Source organism: Oncorhynchus mykiss, chromosome 3, assembly GCF_013265735.2.
Source record: "Oncorhynchus mykiss isolate Arlee chromosome 3, USDA_OmykA_1.1, whole genome shotgun sequence".
Taxonomy (NCBI): domain Eukaryota; kingdom Metazoa; phylum Chordata; class Actinopteri; order Salmoniformes; family Salmonidae; genus Oncorhynchus; species Oncorhynchus mykiss.
In genome coordinates this window covers 45,026,903-45,043,073 of record NC_048567.1, presented here as the reverse complement: position 1 = coordinate 45,043,073, position 16,171 = coordinate 45,026,903, and the positions used below count along the sequence as shown (strand labels likewise).

The following is a 16,171-nucleotide window of genomic DNA, read 5'->3' as shown; positions in this document are numbered from 1 at the left end:
GTAGCAGTTTAGCCCATTCATGTGTCTGTAAATAATTAAGCTAGTTAGCTACCACATGTTTTTTTTTTTCAAAACTGTCAGAGTAGCTAGCAAGTAAGATATGCCAAATAACAATCTAAAAACCACTTGTGGGCAAAATAAAGTCTTATTTTCACATGGCCAGGAATCAGATTTGCATCGGATTTCAAACCTATGAAGGTGGTTTGAAATGTGGCTTGAAATATGATTCCATGTGCTTTTTGGCTGTTAACACAGCAGGAAAAATATCAGATTCAAATCAGATAAGCAAACAATTTAATTTGAGTCACTCCCATGTGAACAAGGTTTAATGGGTTGATGATTGCAATGTCAAGATATTAGCTACTGTAATCATGCATGGAGAGTTGAAGCACCATTGGGCAGCAACACAACACAGTATACTCAGACAAACTATTATACTTTTTAAAGTACCCCTTTTTCTCCCCAATTGGTATTACAATCTTGTCTCATCGCTGCAACTCCCGTACAGACTCAGGAGAGGCGAAGGTCGAGAGCCGTGCGTCCTCCGAAACACAACCCAACCGCAGTGCTTCTTGACACAATGCCCACTTAACCCGGAAGCCAGCCGCACCAATGGGTTTGGAGGAAACACTGTACACCTGGCGACCGTGTCAGCTTGCACTGTGCCTGGCCCGTCACAGGAGTCGCTAGTGTGCGATGGGACAAGGACATCCCTGTCGGCCAAACCCTCCCCTGACCCGGACGATGCTGGGCCAATTGTGCGCCGCCCCATGGGTCTCCCGGTCGCGGCCAGCTGAAGCCAGAATCTCTAGTGACACAGCTAGCACTGCCTTAGACCACTGCGTCACTCTTGTCACTCGGGAGGCTAGACAAACTATTCTGACAGTGGATTTGTGGGCCTGGGGGAAGAACCTACTGTTATGCTTGTTTACACTGAGCTGCACTGGGGTCGGAACGCAATCATGGTTACATCCCACGCCGGCTCCACGGCAATGATGTATCTAAACCCTGGATTGCGGATGCTATGTATTGGGCTTTAAAGCCACCAGTTGACCATATTGGCACTCCCGAATAGAACCAGTCCTCTATTACAATGAATGGAATTCTATTGCATTTCAATGAAAAGTTTCAGGCACAAAATTACATGTATTTAAGTATTTTTTGTACATTTGTACATTTGTACTTAACCAGGTAAGCTATTTGAGAACAAGTTCTCATTTGCAACTGCGACCTGGCCAAGATAAAGCATAGCAGTTCGACACATACAACAACACAGAGTTACACATGGAATGAACAAAACATACAGTAGAAAAAAAGAAAAAAAAAGTCTATATACAGTGAGTGCAAATGTTTTAAAAAAAATAATGAATGTTAGGCTTACATAATAATTTTGTAAGCATTAAGGTATGTAATAGAAAATAAATGCATTCTATAGCTTCCAAAAATATTTTTTACAATTGAGTACCACCAAGATGGCTGTGTGGTAGCTTCAATACAAAGCCCTCTGTCAGTCAACCAGGGTTTATACACATACTCGTTACATGGTGTCTAAGTGTAACCATGATTGCGTTCAGACCCCAGTGCAGCTCAGTGTTAACAAGCGTAATGGTATTGTCAGTATCTTCTGAAAAACCCCCACATAAAGCTAGCCAGCTAACGTTAAACTCTCAAAAAATATTTTTGGAAGCTATAGAATGCATTTATTTTCTATTACATACCTTAATGCTTACAAAATTATTATGTACGCCTAACATTAATTATTATTTTTTAAACATTTGCACTCACTGTATATAGACTTTTTTTTTCTTCTTTTTTTCTAGCTACATGCACGGCGTCCTCGTCGACTAAACATACATTTAAATCGTTTGCAGACGTATGCCTACCTGTGCGTAGAATTCAAAATAGTTATTGACATTGTGTAGTTTTTCCTTCTCTAATTAGCTTGAAAAGCACAGCCTGCTTCAAGAAATGGTTCAAGTTTACGAACAGTTCTTCCTGGGTAGCAGACAACAGACTATTCCTGATTGGTTACCTTCGTAACAGTCATTGGGGGCGTATGCACCATCAAATTAACGTTCGATGCATTTAAAAGTGGGAATTCACTACACTGCCATCTACTGGGACAATATATACATACACTCACCAATTTGGATTTTAGGTCACCACAAATCACTGTTGAGGCAAGCTTGACTTTATGAGGAAACTAGGCAGGGTTCAAATTATAGACCGGCTTGGATAAACAAATACCCATAAACAAATTAGCATTCCCCCAGGCCCACAATAACTGAAATATCAAAAACATAATTGGACATCTATTTTAATAATTTCAGCATACAACAAGAAATTAGATGTTCTCCTCTGGGAATCATTTAATTATTCTACATAAAACAAACCAGATACAATATTTTAATCAGACAATATTCACTATTCGCTGACATTACTATGATAGAAAACAAATCATATGAGCAAGGAGGGACATGGTTTTGTAGAGCACATACAATACCTTCGGAAAGTACTCAGACCCCTTGACTTTTTCCACATTTGTTACGTTTTGTTATTCAAAAATGGATTTTAAAAATCCTCAGCAATCTCCATCGATCATCCTTGAGAAGTTTCTACAACTTGATTGGAGTCCACCTGTGGTCAATTCAATTGATTGGACATGATTTGAAAAGGCACACACCTGTTTATATAAGGTCCCAGAGTTGACAGTGCATGTCAGAGCAAAAACCAAGCCATGAGGTCAAAGGGATTGTCCGTAGAGCTCTCTGCAGTATTGAAGGTCCACCACAACACAGTGGCCACCATCATTCTTAAATGGAAGAAATTTGGAACCACCAAGACTCTTCCTAGAGCTGGTCACCCCGCCAAACTGAGCAATCTGGGGAAAGGACCTTGGTCAGGGAGGTGACCAAGAGCCCGATGGTCACTCTGACAGTGCTCTAGAGTTCCTCTGTGGAGATGGTTGTCCTTCTGGAAGGTTCTCCCATCTCTGCAACATTCTACCAATTAGGCTTTTATGGTTGAGTTGCCAGATGGAAGCCACTCCTCATTAAAAGGCATATTTGGAGTTTGGAGTTTGCCAATGGTCTGATGAAACCAAGATTGAACTTTTTGGCCTGAATGGCAAGCGTCACATGTGGAAGAAACCTGGCACCATTCCTACGGTGAAGCATGATACATGGTGGCAGCATCATGCTGTGAGGATGATTTTCAGCAGAAGGGACTGGGAGACTAGTCTTTTATGAGAACCTGCTCAGGACCTTAGACCGGGGCGAAGGTTCACCTTCCAACAGGACAACGACCCTAAGCACACAGCCAAGACAACGCAGGGGTGGTTTCGGGACAATTCAATTTTAGAATAAAGCTGTAACAAAATAGAGTCAAGAGGTCTGAATACTTTCAGAAGACATTGTACGAAACAAACACTATTTTAAATTCACTCTTTTTGCATGCGTTTTCCTCAAGTTGGAGCTAAGCTTGGGCCAAAAATACTTTTAAAAATAAATTTAAAAATCCGCTATCACTTTGTAAACAAAAGTACTCAACGTGATACATGTTAAACTACATAAATCAGGTCTTAACAGATCTTTTAAAACATGGTATTTTCAAATTGAAGTTTCAAAATGAGGCATAGCATTTAGAAGTAGTGTAGTTCCTGGGATGTAGTTCCAGGAAGTGTTGTCTGCTTGGCTTCCCAGAGGAATCCTTCTAATTTACTGGGCCATCAAAGTATTCATACCCTTTGACCGATCCGATATTTTCTTGTGATATAGCCTGAATTCAAAATGGATTCAATCTTTTTTCTCACCCATCTAAACACAATCTATAATGACACAGTGATAACATGTTTTAAAAGATCCTCGAAAAATGAAATACAGAAATATCTCCTTTACATAAGTATTCATACCCTTTTGCTATGACACTCCAAATTGAGCTCCGGTGCATCCAATTTCCTTTTCATTCTTGAGATGTCGCTACAACTTGATTGGAATCCACCTACGGCTAATTAAATTGTTTGGACAAGATTTAGAAAGAAACACACCTGTCTGGGAAAGGGTATGAAACAATTTCTAGGGTGTTGAAAGTTTCCAAGAGCACGGTGCTCTCCATCATTGGGAAATGGAAAAAAATATTGAACTACCCAGACTGTGCCTAGAGCTGTCCGTCCGACCGACCAAACTGAGTAACGGGGCAAGAAGGACCTTGGTCAAAGATGTGACCAAGAAACCAATGACCACTCTGACGCCCTACACAGTTCCTTGGCTGAGATGGGAGAACCTGCCAGAAGGACAACAGTCTCTACAGCACTTCACTAATCTGGGCTTTATGGGAGAGCGGCCAGACAGAAGCCACTCCTGAGAAAAAGGCACATGACAGCACATGGAGTTTGCAACAAGGCATGTGAAAGACAGATAAAGCAAAAAATGATGTGGTCTGATGTGACAGAAATATAACTCTTTGGCTTAAATGCAAAGCGCCATGTCTGGAGAAAACCAGTCACAGCTCATCATTCGTCTAACACCATTCCTAAATCAAATGTTCAAATCAAATTTGATATTTCGCAGACTTTATTGCAGGTCTAGTGAAATAGTTGTGTTCATATCTCCAACAGTGCAGTAGTATCTAAAAGTAAAAATATATAAATATTAGGAGTGGCATTGACTAAAATACAGTACAGTATATACATATCAAATTAGTAAAGCGGTATGTAAACATTATTAAAGTAACCAGTAATTCCATGTATATGGGGCAGCAGCTTTTAAGGTGCAGGGTAAATCGGGTGCCTTGAGATAGATGTTTTTCAGTCTTTCGGTCCAAGCTTTAATGCACCTGTACTGATGTAATGATTCCGTAACTACAGACGCTGGGAGAAGGGAAACTAAACAAGAACAGCGTCTGGACAAGAGCTACAAAACAACATCAATGCAGACACAGAAATTAAACTGAGGAAGTGACAGATATAGGGGAGGCAATCAATGACGTGATGGAGTCCAAGTCCGATAAAGCGCTGGTGCGTGCAACGATGGTGACAGGTGTGTGTAATGATGAGCAGTCTGGCGACCTCGAGCGCCAGGAGGAGGAGCCGGAGCAGACGTGGCAACTGACATAAGTACAGGTGAATGGTGGTGGCAGCATCATGCTATGGGGGATGTTTTTCAGCGGCAGGGACGGGTAGACTGGTAAGGAAAGAGGGAACAATGAGTCTGACAATTTTTTGGGCCTTCCTCTGACACCGCCTCGTATATAGGTCTTGGAGGGCAGAAAGCCTGGCTCCAGTGATGTCATGGGCTGTACGCACTACCCTTTGTAGCCCCTTACGGTCGGGTGCTGAACAGTTGCCACACCAGGTGGTGCAGCTGTAGAACTTTTGTTGGATCTGGGGACCCATGCCAAATCTTTACAGTCTCCTGAGGGGCAAAGGCATGTCACATGGGGAGGTGAATTGTGTGTGGGATTGATGTACTTATGACAGGCAGGACAGGTCAGGGGCTACTGGTTGGTAGGTTTGACTCACATTATTCTCCCACTCAAACATCAGCGGTAGCAAGAAAGAAATAGTCTAAGTGAAACCATAGTTATTTTATTCTGCATTTGAAATTATGATCTAATTACAAACCAAGTACATCAATACCAGTGGAGGCTCAGAGGAGGAAGGGGAGGACCATACTCAGTGAATTTCATAAAATGTTTAAATGTAAAACTTTTTTTTTTAATAAGTTATCATTTTTAGATAAAACGATACTACATATAATCACGTCATCAAATAACTGATTAAAACACTATTTTGCAAAGAAGGTCTACAGCAGCCTCAACAGCACTCTGTAGGGTAGCAACATGGTGTAGCCGGAGGACAGCTAGCTTCCGTTCTCCTCTGGGTACATTGACTTCAATACAAAACCTAGGAAGCTCATGATTCTCACCCCCTTCCATAGACTTACAAAGTAATTGTGACAACTTCCGGAGGACGTCCTCCAGCCTATCAGAGCTCTTGCAGCATGAACTAACATTGTCCACCCAATCAAACGATCAGAGAATTAATCAAGTACTGATAGCATAAGCTACAGATAGCTAGCACTGCATTGTATAAAATGTGGTGAACAGTTGACTCAAAGAGAAAGACAATAGTTGAACAGTTTTGAACAAATTAATTTCTTCCAAAATGAAGGAGAAGCGAGAGAGTTATTTTTGTTCAATTTCAGTTTCACGTACTTTGCCAAAATGGGGGTAAAGATTCCTGAATTTGTCCAAAAGAAACTCTTGGACTAATGATTACACCCAACAGTACCAGTCAAAAGTTTGGACACACCTACTATTCAAGGGTTTTTCTTTATTTGTATTATTTTCTACATTGTTGAATAATAGTGAAGACATCAAAACTATGAAATAACACATATGGAATCATGTAGTAACCAAACAAGTGTAAAAAAAATCAGAAAATATTTGATATTCTTCAAAGTAGCCACCCTTTGCCTTGTTGACAGCTTTGCACACTCTTGGCATTCTCTCAACCAGCTTCATGAGGAATGCTTTTCCAACCTGGAATGCATTTCAATTAACAGGTGTGCCTGGTTAAAAGTTAATTTCCTTCTTAATGCGTTTGAGCTAATCAGTTGTGTTGTGACATGGTAGGGGTATTATCCAGAAGATAGCCCTATTTGGTAAAAGACCAAGTTCATATTATTTCAAGAACAGCTCAACTAAGCAAAGAGAAACGACAGTCCATCATTACTTTAAGACATGAAGGTCAGTCAATCCGTAACATTTCTTGAACTTTGAACGTTTCTTCAAGTGCATTCTCAAAAACCATCAAGCGCTATGATGAAACTGGCTCTCATGAGGACTACCACAGGAAAGGAAGACCCAGAGTTACCTCTGATGCAGAGGATAAGTTCAATAAAGTTACCAGCCACAGAAATTACAGCCCAAATCAATGCTTCAGGGAGACATCTCAACATCAATTGTTCAGAGGAGACTGCGTGAATCAGGGCTTCCTGATCGAATTGCTGCAAAGAAACCACTACTAAAGGCCACCAATAAGAAGAGACTTGCTTGGGCCAAGAAACACGAGCAATGGACATTAGACCAGTGGAAATCTGTCCTTTGATCTGATGAGTCCAAATTTAAGATTTTTGGTTCCAACTGCAATGTCTTTGTGGGACGCAGAGTAGGTCAACGGATGATCTATGCATGTGTGGTTCCCACCGTGAAGCATGGAGAAGGAGGTGTGATGGTGCATGGTTGGTGACACTGTGATATATTTAGAATTGAAGACACACTTAACTAGCATGGCTACCACAGCATTCTGCAGCGATACACCATCCCATCTGTATTTCAACAGGACATTGACCCAACACACCTCCAGGCTGTGTAAGGGCTATTTGACCAAGAAGGAGAGTGATGGAGTGCTGCATCAGACCTGGCCTCCACAATCACCTGACCTCATCCAATTGAGATGGTTTGGGATGAGTTGGATCGCAGAGTGAAGGAAAAGTACCCAACAATAGCTCAGCATATGTGGGAACTCCTTCAAGACTATTGGAAAAGCATTCCAGGTGAAGCAGGCTGAGAGAATGCCAAGAGTGTTCAACGCTGGCATCAGGGCAAAATATTTTTAAAATATATTTAGATTTGTTTAACACTTTTTTGGTTACTACATGACTCCATATGTGTTATTTCATAATTTTGAGGTCTTCACTATTATTCTACAATGTAGATTTTTTTTGTGGTACTGTATATCAGCTAGATGCAGGCAAGTGTGCAAGGCATATTGAATTTCACGGTCTGTCACCTCAAATTTGTCTCTCAACCTTAGTGCACCTACGATGTAAACTTTCATTCAAAGGTTAGGTTGTAGCATTCTCGTGAAGGGTATAGGTGCTCCCTCTCCAGCCTCTAGGTCACCAGGCTGCTCGTTATGGCGCACACCTGTCACCATCGTTACGCGCATTAGCGCAACATGACACTCTGTGGTTGGCGTCCTTCGGCTGGAGCCGAAAGCGCTGTAGAGGGGGGTACTGTCGGGTATGCTCTCTCTCCGGCGCTCTAGGTTGCCATGCTCCTGTGCCTTAGCAGAGGTAACCGGTCCGCTCCTGATCCCCGGGATCGTCATCTTGTTTGACGTCCTGCGGCTGGGGCCACGCGTCGGGGAGGGGTCACCGTCACGTGTGCTCCTTCTCCGGCCTCTAGGTCACCAGGCGGCTCGTTAAGGCGCACACATGTCACCATCGTTACTACGCGCATTAGCTCAATATGACACTCACCTGGACTCCATCACCTCCTTGATTACCTGCCCTATATATGTCACTCCCCTTGGTTCCTTCCCCAGGCGTCATTGTTTCTGTTTCAGTTTCATGTCTGTGCGTTGTTCGTGTTTGTTTTGGATTATGTTGCGTTTTTTTTTCATTAAACCACTCACTTGTTTCCCGCACTTCGTTACAATAGGGAACATTTGAGTTTCATGTCGTAGCCTAAACCTATCGCTGTCACATTGAACTGGGTGACTGGAATATGAATGAGTCATTCAATATACTGTAATCGAAACACGGCCATGCTCATGAAAAAAAACAGTCCTCCCTCATCTTAAACGGCACTGACTGCCACTGATCAATATATTTTCAGAAACTAAGGTTAATATTAATAGGAAACATGGACATTTTTCTATTTCAGCACTATTTACAGACTGATGATTTATGTATGTATCGATTTAATGTCATAATACAGGAGCCAAAATGACACTATTTCTCAGCTAAAAGGTTGTTTCAACGAGTTCAGTCCCACCAAAAACGTAAGGCAAAAAGAATGTTAAATAGCATGCATGGTAAAGTAATCCCAGGGTTGAGGTCATTTCAGGACTCCTGTTTCAGCACCTTTCATTAGCATCCCACTGTCCTTTATGTAAAGATTTCAGAAATTACACTGAGCACACATCTGCTGACTCCTGACCTCACAGCTTGACCTTCACAGCCAGAGGGCTGGAGGGGTAAAGGTAAAGGTTGGAGAAGGCGGCACAGCGTCCACACTGAATACGTTCCTGTAGGAGGTGTAGCTGATGGCACAGTTCTTATTGAACATCCTCGAGATGCTCTCCTGAGGACAAAATAGATTTTTGGGTAATCTATAAAGCTTCTGGTTATTTATTGCAGTATGTCTCTCTTCTAGAATTTCTCCCCACAGCGTTCTGGTCTTCAAGAAACAAAACACAGAAACCATTTGCTTCAATACAGATGTACAAGACAGACAGAGGGCAATTATTCTGAACAATGTGACAACTTCATACTAAAGTAAGCATTTCACAGTAAAGTCTACATTTGTTGTATTTGATTTAAAGCTCGGGTGGAGCAAAGCACTGAGCACAGTATGACAGGACGCGTGGTGGTTAGTCTCCATTGGGCAGCTGCTTGTCAATCAACAGCTGTATTCCTCACTCAATCACCTTGGCATCTGGATATCTCCCAAAGAACAGGAGAGGTGGTGGGTTTACTCCTGACATGTCTAAAGTGTTTTATTTATCAAATGTTATGGTTTATTTACATAGACGAGTTAGTTGACAACGTCACGAAAGCCATGTGCATGCTTCAATGGGGCAGAAGTCGGTGTGTTGTTGTGATTCTTGATGACAAGAAGCTGCCATTTGGGGAATCGTAGGTGAGTCTTTTCAGCTATTTTCATCTTGTTCTTGAAGCCATGTCTTGTTTTGAGGTGGATGGACTGATGTCACATCTATGCTAATATGGCAAAAATTCGTTAGCTATCTAACCAACAACTGTAACGATGTAGTTGAGAGATAAGTGCTCATTGTACACATTTATTAATGTTTTCAATAAACAATGGACACAAAATTTAGTATACATGTTGTTCACAAATCTAAACCAACCCTGTCTCTTTTGCCCCATAGTTAAGCAAGCGTTAGTTTTGTTGCTAAACAACCAACCCGTCTATAGGAAGTTTAGTTGCAGTCACATAGGTAGTTACAAGGCAGTTACATAGGCTGTTACAAGGCAGTCACATAGGTAGTTACAAGGCAGTTACATAGGTTGTTACAAGGCAGTTACATAGGCAGTTACCTGGCAGCCATGAGGCCAAGCAGGTGTTGAGGATCTGGGAGTTACCGCTCTGGACACAGCGACGTTGCTCACAGGACTCAAAGTCCTCACCCCCAGCCCCCTGTCCTTCATCTGGAGGGCCATCAGGAAGTCACAGGCCCTCTGTACCTCCCCACACACCACAGTGAGCCGCAAGAGAGAGAGTCAGAAAGGGGGGAGGGGATTATATATACACTAGATGATTGATAGGCGGCGCTGTGGTGAAGCCACTGTGCCTCCATCTTGGCACTCCCCCACCATTGTAGAGAATTCATTTATTAATGTCTACATTTGTTTTTGCCACATGTATTCTATTACAGACACCTTAATGCATACGTTTAAATTAGATTATGTGAACTAAACTTTAACAAATGAAAGTATATTTAAAAACATTTAAAAAAAATTGATTACAAATGTTATTGTCACAATACTATGGGGGTCTGCTCCTACTGTGGAGTGCCAATATTGCCAACCGGTGGCTTCAAAGCCTCTCAATGGCCAATAGATAGCATCTACAATCCAGGGTTTACATTATATACATCATTGAGGGAGAGGGACATAGAGGGAGAGGGACATAGAGGTAGAGGGAGAGAGATATGTATTTGTAACGGTTTGAAAAAGATTCCACCGATATTTCCTCCAGCAATAAGGATCCTTACCCATTGTGGTAGCTATGACCCATGCAGGCCAAGGCCTCCAAGCCGAACCAAACCCCACAGGTGAAGCACACTCCCCAGGACCTGGCTACACACACGACATCAAGAATGAACACATTACTGAAAAGTTCATATGACACAGAGGCATAAACAACAACATCCCACTGGGCACATACACTGGTTGAATCAAAGTTGTTCCCACGTAATTTCAATGAAGTTACGTTGAACCAAAATGGAAAAGACATTGAATTGACGTTTGTGCCCAGTGGTACGGCATTCAAATCAGGGTCACGAAATTGGCATTCAAGTCACAGCCAGAGTACCGACAGTCTTTAATAGCCTCCTTTACTTATATCCCTTCTTCTGTGACTACTGATCTGGACTTGTTAGATGGAAGAAACATGGAGGAGACCTATCCATATTCTCTCACCCATCAGCTGTCATGAGTAGGGCTAAAGTTATACCTCGTTACCCTCTGACCCATAATAGCCTATAACTAGATGCCCGATATTTTCTCTGGTCAGGAAAACTCCTGGAACTAATCATGATGTAAAGGAGACAAGGAGAGAGTACTGACTAACACGCAGCCATGACATACCGGAGACTGGAAGCTTTGTTGGATGATGGAATCGAACATGAACAGTGATAGCATTATTATCAGCATCTTGAGATATCGCCTTGAAAGTAGTTTAAAGTTGGCAAGATAGTAGAAGGAAGACGTATGAAAAATTGGGAACACACACACGAAGGGCTGTGATTCTAAACCCCTCGTCACTACGGGGGGATATCCAGTCCAAAGTCAGCATCGCTACCACAAGATCAGACTCTGACACATGGTATATCAACTTGTGTTAAAAACTGTGATTGGTTGTATAGTAGATAGAAGTAGTTGGTAATGCCACTGACCACACTGACAGCGTCGCACAAGGGTTCTAAGGAGACGTGACGATTTATGAAGGGACAGTGTTACTGCAGAAGCATCACTGACTTCAAGATCCAGCAACAGTCCCGTGTGCTGAAGGGGAACCCTCCCTGATAAACAAGCATGCACAGACACAAACATTCATGTGCACATCTTTATTAGCACATCTTTATTTTATTGAACCTTTATTTAACTGGGCAAGTAGGTTAAGATCAAATTCTTATTTACAATGACGGCCTACACCGGCCAAACAAGGACCACGCTGGGCCAGTTGTGCGCCGCTCTATGGGACTCCCAATCGTGGCCAGTTGTGATACAGCCTGGATTCTTTGCGTGTCAAAAAAGATACACGTGTCAAATAACACTATTTGACGTGTCAAATTAGCTTGTCAGGACCTGAATACGACTGCACATCACATAATAATGTAACACGTTCATCATTATTTTACGTAGTTATTATCACTATCACTCGTATTTCATATGTCACAACGATTCATCGATACGTATGCTATGATGCTGGTAAAGTTGGGACAACCTACAGTGCTGGTCATAAAAATGCAAACAATGTTCTTCACCAAAAACATAGCAAAACTGCATAATCTGTTTCAGTAGCTATAGTTAGCTAGTTAACTATATAGCTAGGTGTCATCATCTAAAATAACCCAAATTTATAAGACAGTTCTTATTTGATTAATGGTGGTCGGACCCATCTATGTGAATCTAGCCACAATAAGGATTTGCCACAACAGTGGACTTTGGGGTTAGCCTTCAAAAAAAAAGTATGTAATTGACAGTGATGCAAATGAATACAAATAGTAGAATTATGCCATAATTGAATAGGTCATGCTAAACAAGGATGGAATGTTATATGTTAAAATCAACGTAAGATAATTTGTTAATTTGACTTTAGAATAGCATTGGGGTCGTACTTATTTCACTGTACAGCCTTACCTATGGATTGTGGATCAATGACATGGGGTACCAGTCTACTCAGTGACACCCAGAGAACATTAGCGTCGTAGCTCTTATTGTGAAACTGTGAATTGAACCACATTTATTGTCAACCTATGTGTATTGAACACTATTCCAGAGGAAAAACAATACTGCGTTGGTGTTTGAGTCTGATAACTCTGAGAACGACGTTGGGAAAAACATATATTGGGAATTGAGTAGACTGATATTTGTGTAAACTCTTCACAGTTGTGTTCTGTAGGTGTCGCCGAGTAGACTGATAACCCATTTCATTGCGTCACATTCCAACGTTGTTTAACATTATCTCGTCTAAATATGGCATGATTCCACCAATTGTAACCTTCTGCATCACTTTCAAAGAGGTACTTTTATTTTGAAGGCAAAGCTTCACAAATTAACCCGGTCAGGTCAAGCCTCATGAAGCTAGCTGGCTGTTTATAACGTTCGCTTTGGGCAACAGGGTTTAAGTAGCTGGCTAGTTATTTATTTTCATGAACTGAAGTTCAATTTCAATAGGCGAACAACAAGTCGCTACCTAGCTAATACTTACAAGGATTCCTAATTCATTTCCAAGAATAATGAAAATGACTGCAGTTTCTACAGGTCATTGTTTTCAGGCTGATTATATTGGTGCTAGCTAGGTACCAAGCTAACGCTAGCTAGCTACCCCAGAAGTTGCGGTCCAACACAACATTCAACAATTAAACTGTTATTTAACGTGTCAAATTAAAAGCTTATTTACGGCGTTCCATAATGCAGTGCCTTAGACACACACACACATATACTTCCTCTGATTATTGGAAGTAGTTCTGGTATTCAGTAGTCATCAGGTATCTGATTGAAGGGTAAAACTGGTCAGATCAGGAAGAATGCATAGGAAAACAACAGGTGTTGTTCTAGCCTAGTGAACAGAGAGATCAAACCAAATATTTTGAGAATGGAACAGAGGGATGGGTGCTGTCAAGGTGTTCTGAGCAAATATACTAGACTCTCACCTGTGTGATGGTTAGGAACTGGTGGGCGTGTTTAAGGCACTCTTCTAAACTGGGGCTGTCCTGATCCCCTGCCTGAAAGACCCCAATTGTAAAAAAACACAAACATTAGAAATGTGAACATCAAAACATCATCCTCTTAAATTTGACTTATTTCCAGCTATCAATCATCACATTAATGGAGAGTAATTTGAGCAGAACATATAGCATGGTGAACAAGTAAAGTGGAGTTGTTGTAGTCTTTGTAGCGTAATATGAATATATCACCTCTAGAAAGGCCTGTACTGCAAAAGCTGTGTCCCATAGCTGTGATCCACTGGTCCCCTGTAGGAACAGTCAGACAGCATGTCAGAAAATAACAGGTCAGTAATTAAACTTGCTTTTTAGTTTTTTTTTTAAATTGCTTCTTTTGGGTCCAAGTATTCGACCCATAATGCAAGAGATGAGCGACATTATGTATATCATGGCTCGCCAATACCCAACGTACCTGCATTTTCAAAGCACTTCATGCCTACCTACGTGTGTAGGTACCGACGCTTCCTTGGGCACAGGGACTATGGTGGTCTGCTTGAAACATGTAGGTATTACAGACTTGGTCAGGCAGAGGTTGAAAATGTCAGTGAAGACACCTGCCAGTTGGTCCACGCATGCTTCGAGTAGACGTCCTGGTAATCCGTCTGGCCCTGCGGCTTTGTGAATGTTGACCTATTTAAAGGTCTTGCTCACATCGGCTACCGAGAGCGTTATTACACAGTCATCCAGAACAGCTGGTACTCTCGTGGATGCTTCAGTGTTGCTTGCCTCGAAGCGAGCTTAAAAAGGCATTTAGCTCGTCTGGTAGGTAGGCTCGCGTCACTGGGCAGCTCGCATCTGGGTTTCCCTTTGTAGTCCGTAATAGTTTTCAAGCCCTGCCACATCGGACGAGCATCAGGGCCGATGTAGTAGGATTCAATCTTAGTCCTGTATTGATGCTTTGCTTGTTTGATTGTTCGTCTGGGGGCATAGCCAGATTTCTTATAAGAGTCCGGATTAGTGTCTCCCTCCTTGAAAGCGGCAGCTCTAGCCTTTAGGTCGATGCGGATGTTGCCTGTAATCCATGGCTTCTGGTTGGGATATGAACGTACGGTCACTGTGGGGATGACGTCGTCAATGTACTTATTGATGAAGCCGATGACTAAGTTGGTGTACTCCTCGATGTCATCGGATGTATCCTGGAACATATTCCAGTCTGTGCTAGCAAAACAGTCCTGTAGCGTAGCATCTGCGTCATCTGACCACTTCCGTATTGAGCGAGTCACTGGTACTTCCTGTAAGCAGGAATCAGGAGGATAGAATTATGGTCAGATTTGCCAAATGGAGGGTGGGGGAGAGCTTTGTATGCATCTCTGTGTGTGGAGTAAAGGTGGTCTAGAGATTATTTTCCTCTGGTTGCACATGTGATATGCAGGTAAAAATTTGGTAAATCTGATTTAAGTTTGCATGCATTAAATTCCCACTAGGAATGGCACGTCTGGATGAGCATTTTCTTGTTTGCTTATGGCCTTATAGAGTTGGTTGAGTGCGGTCTTAGTGCCAGCATCGGTCTGTGCTGGTAAATAGACAGTTACGAATAATATAGATGAGAACTCTCATGGTAGATAGTTTGGTCTACAGCTTATCATAAGGTACTCTACCTCAGGCATGCAATATCTCGAGACTTCTTTAATATTAGACATTGCGCACTAGCTGACAAAAATACACATACCCCACCCTTCGTCGTACCAGACGTAGCTTATTCTCTGCTCTGCTGGTGCATTCTCTGCTCTGCTGTCGTCGTTCAGCCAAGACATGGTGAAACATAAGATATTACCGTTTTTAATGTCCCGTTGGTAGGATAATCGTAACGGATGGCAGTGGGAATTTACTAATTCTCCTACAGATATTCACCTTTTATTTAACTAGGCAAGTCAGTTAAGAACAAATCCTTATTTACAATGACAGCCTAGGAACAGTGGGTTAACTGTCTTGTTCAGGGTCAGAACAACAGATTTTTACCTTGTCAGCTCGGGGATTTGATCTAGCAACTTTTCGGTTTTCTGTTCCAACGCTCTAACCACTAGGCTACCTGCCGCCCCCTCAAATGACAGGGATTTGGGCCTGTTCCCGGGAAAGCAGTGTATCCTTCTCGTCGGACTCGTTAAAGGAAAAAGCTTCTTCCAGTGCATGGTGAGTAATTGCTGTTCTGATGTCCAGAAGTTATTTTCGGTCATAAGAGACGGTAGCAGCAACATTATGTACAAACAACGCAAAAAAAACTAACAAAATAGCACAGTTGGTTAGGTAAATGTAAAACGTCAGCCATCCTCTTCGGCGCCATCTTAACATTGTACCTGTGCAGCAGCAGTACCGATGGGGGCCATGCAGTTAGTCATGGAGAGTTAGCCACTTCTAGCCAGCGCTGCAGCTGCTCCTCACACCCCTGGCTGTGGGCCCTCTCATCCTGGAGACTGTGGAGGATCTTCTGGGGCGAGGGGGTGTGTGTGAAGTCGAAGGTGGGGCAGGGTG

At 42.2% G+C, this 16,171-nt stretch overlaps 2 protein-coding genes across 4 annotated transcripts in view; both read right to left on the bottom strand.

Moving 5' to 3' along the window:
- Positions 1–2,037, bottom strand: part of hibch (3-hydroxyisobutyryl-CoA hydrolase) — a 51,039-nt gene extending 49,002 nt beyond the window's left edge. For both annotated transcript variants that reach the window (XM_021596968.2, XM_021596969.2), the window contains exon 1: positions 1,884–2,037. In XM_021596968.2, coding sequence (XP_021452643.2) covers positions 1,884–1,915 — 32 coding nt within the window. In that variant the 5' untranslated portion in view covers positions 1,916–2,037. The remainder of the gene's footprint in view (positions 1–1,883) is intronic.
- Positions 2,038–7,727: 5,690 nt separating this feature from the next.
- On the bottom strand, positions 7,728–14,242 carry LOC110505238 (lanosterol synthase). 2 transcript variants are annotated; one of them, XR_002470717.2, is made up of 6 exons: positions 14,115–14,242; positions 13,895–13,951; positions 13,631–13,702; positions 10,745–10,829; positions 10,068–10,208; positions 7,728–9,186 (listed from the first exon to the last, which is right to left on the bottom strand). XR_002470717.2 is itself a non-coding variant. In XM_021584346.2 (5 exons), exons 1-5 carry the CDS (start codon positions 14,118–14,120, stop codon positions 10,198–10,200), a joined length of 231 nt encoding a protein of 76 aa, XP_021440021.1. In that variant the 5' UTR covers positions 14,121–14,242; the 3' UTR covers positions 9,801–10,197. The 2 variants fall into 2 exon arrangements, 1 of the variants encoding a protein (XP_021440021.1); XM_021584346.2 differs by lacking the exon at positions 7,728–9,186 and having other exon boundaries at positions 9,801–10,208.
- Between the last annotated feature and the right edge of the window lie 1,929 nt (positions 14,243–16,171).

Bases quoted from the DNA above. Each gene is read 5' to 3' on its own strand.
- LOC110505238 (XM_021584346.2), bottom strand. The intron at 13,703-13,894 runs GTGATATATTCA...GGGGTCTTTCAG, and splicing joins CAGTACAGGCCTTTCTAGAG to GCAGGGGATCAGGACAGCCC. The intron at 10,830-13,630 runs GTGAGAGTCTAG...TCGTGTGTGTAG, and splicing joins AGTTCCTAACCATCACACAG to CCAGGTCCTGGGGAGTGTGC.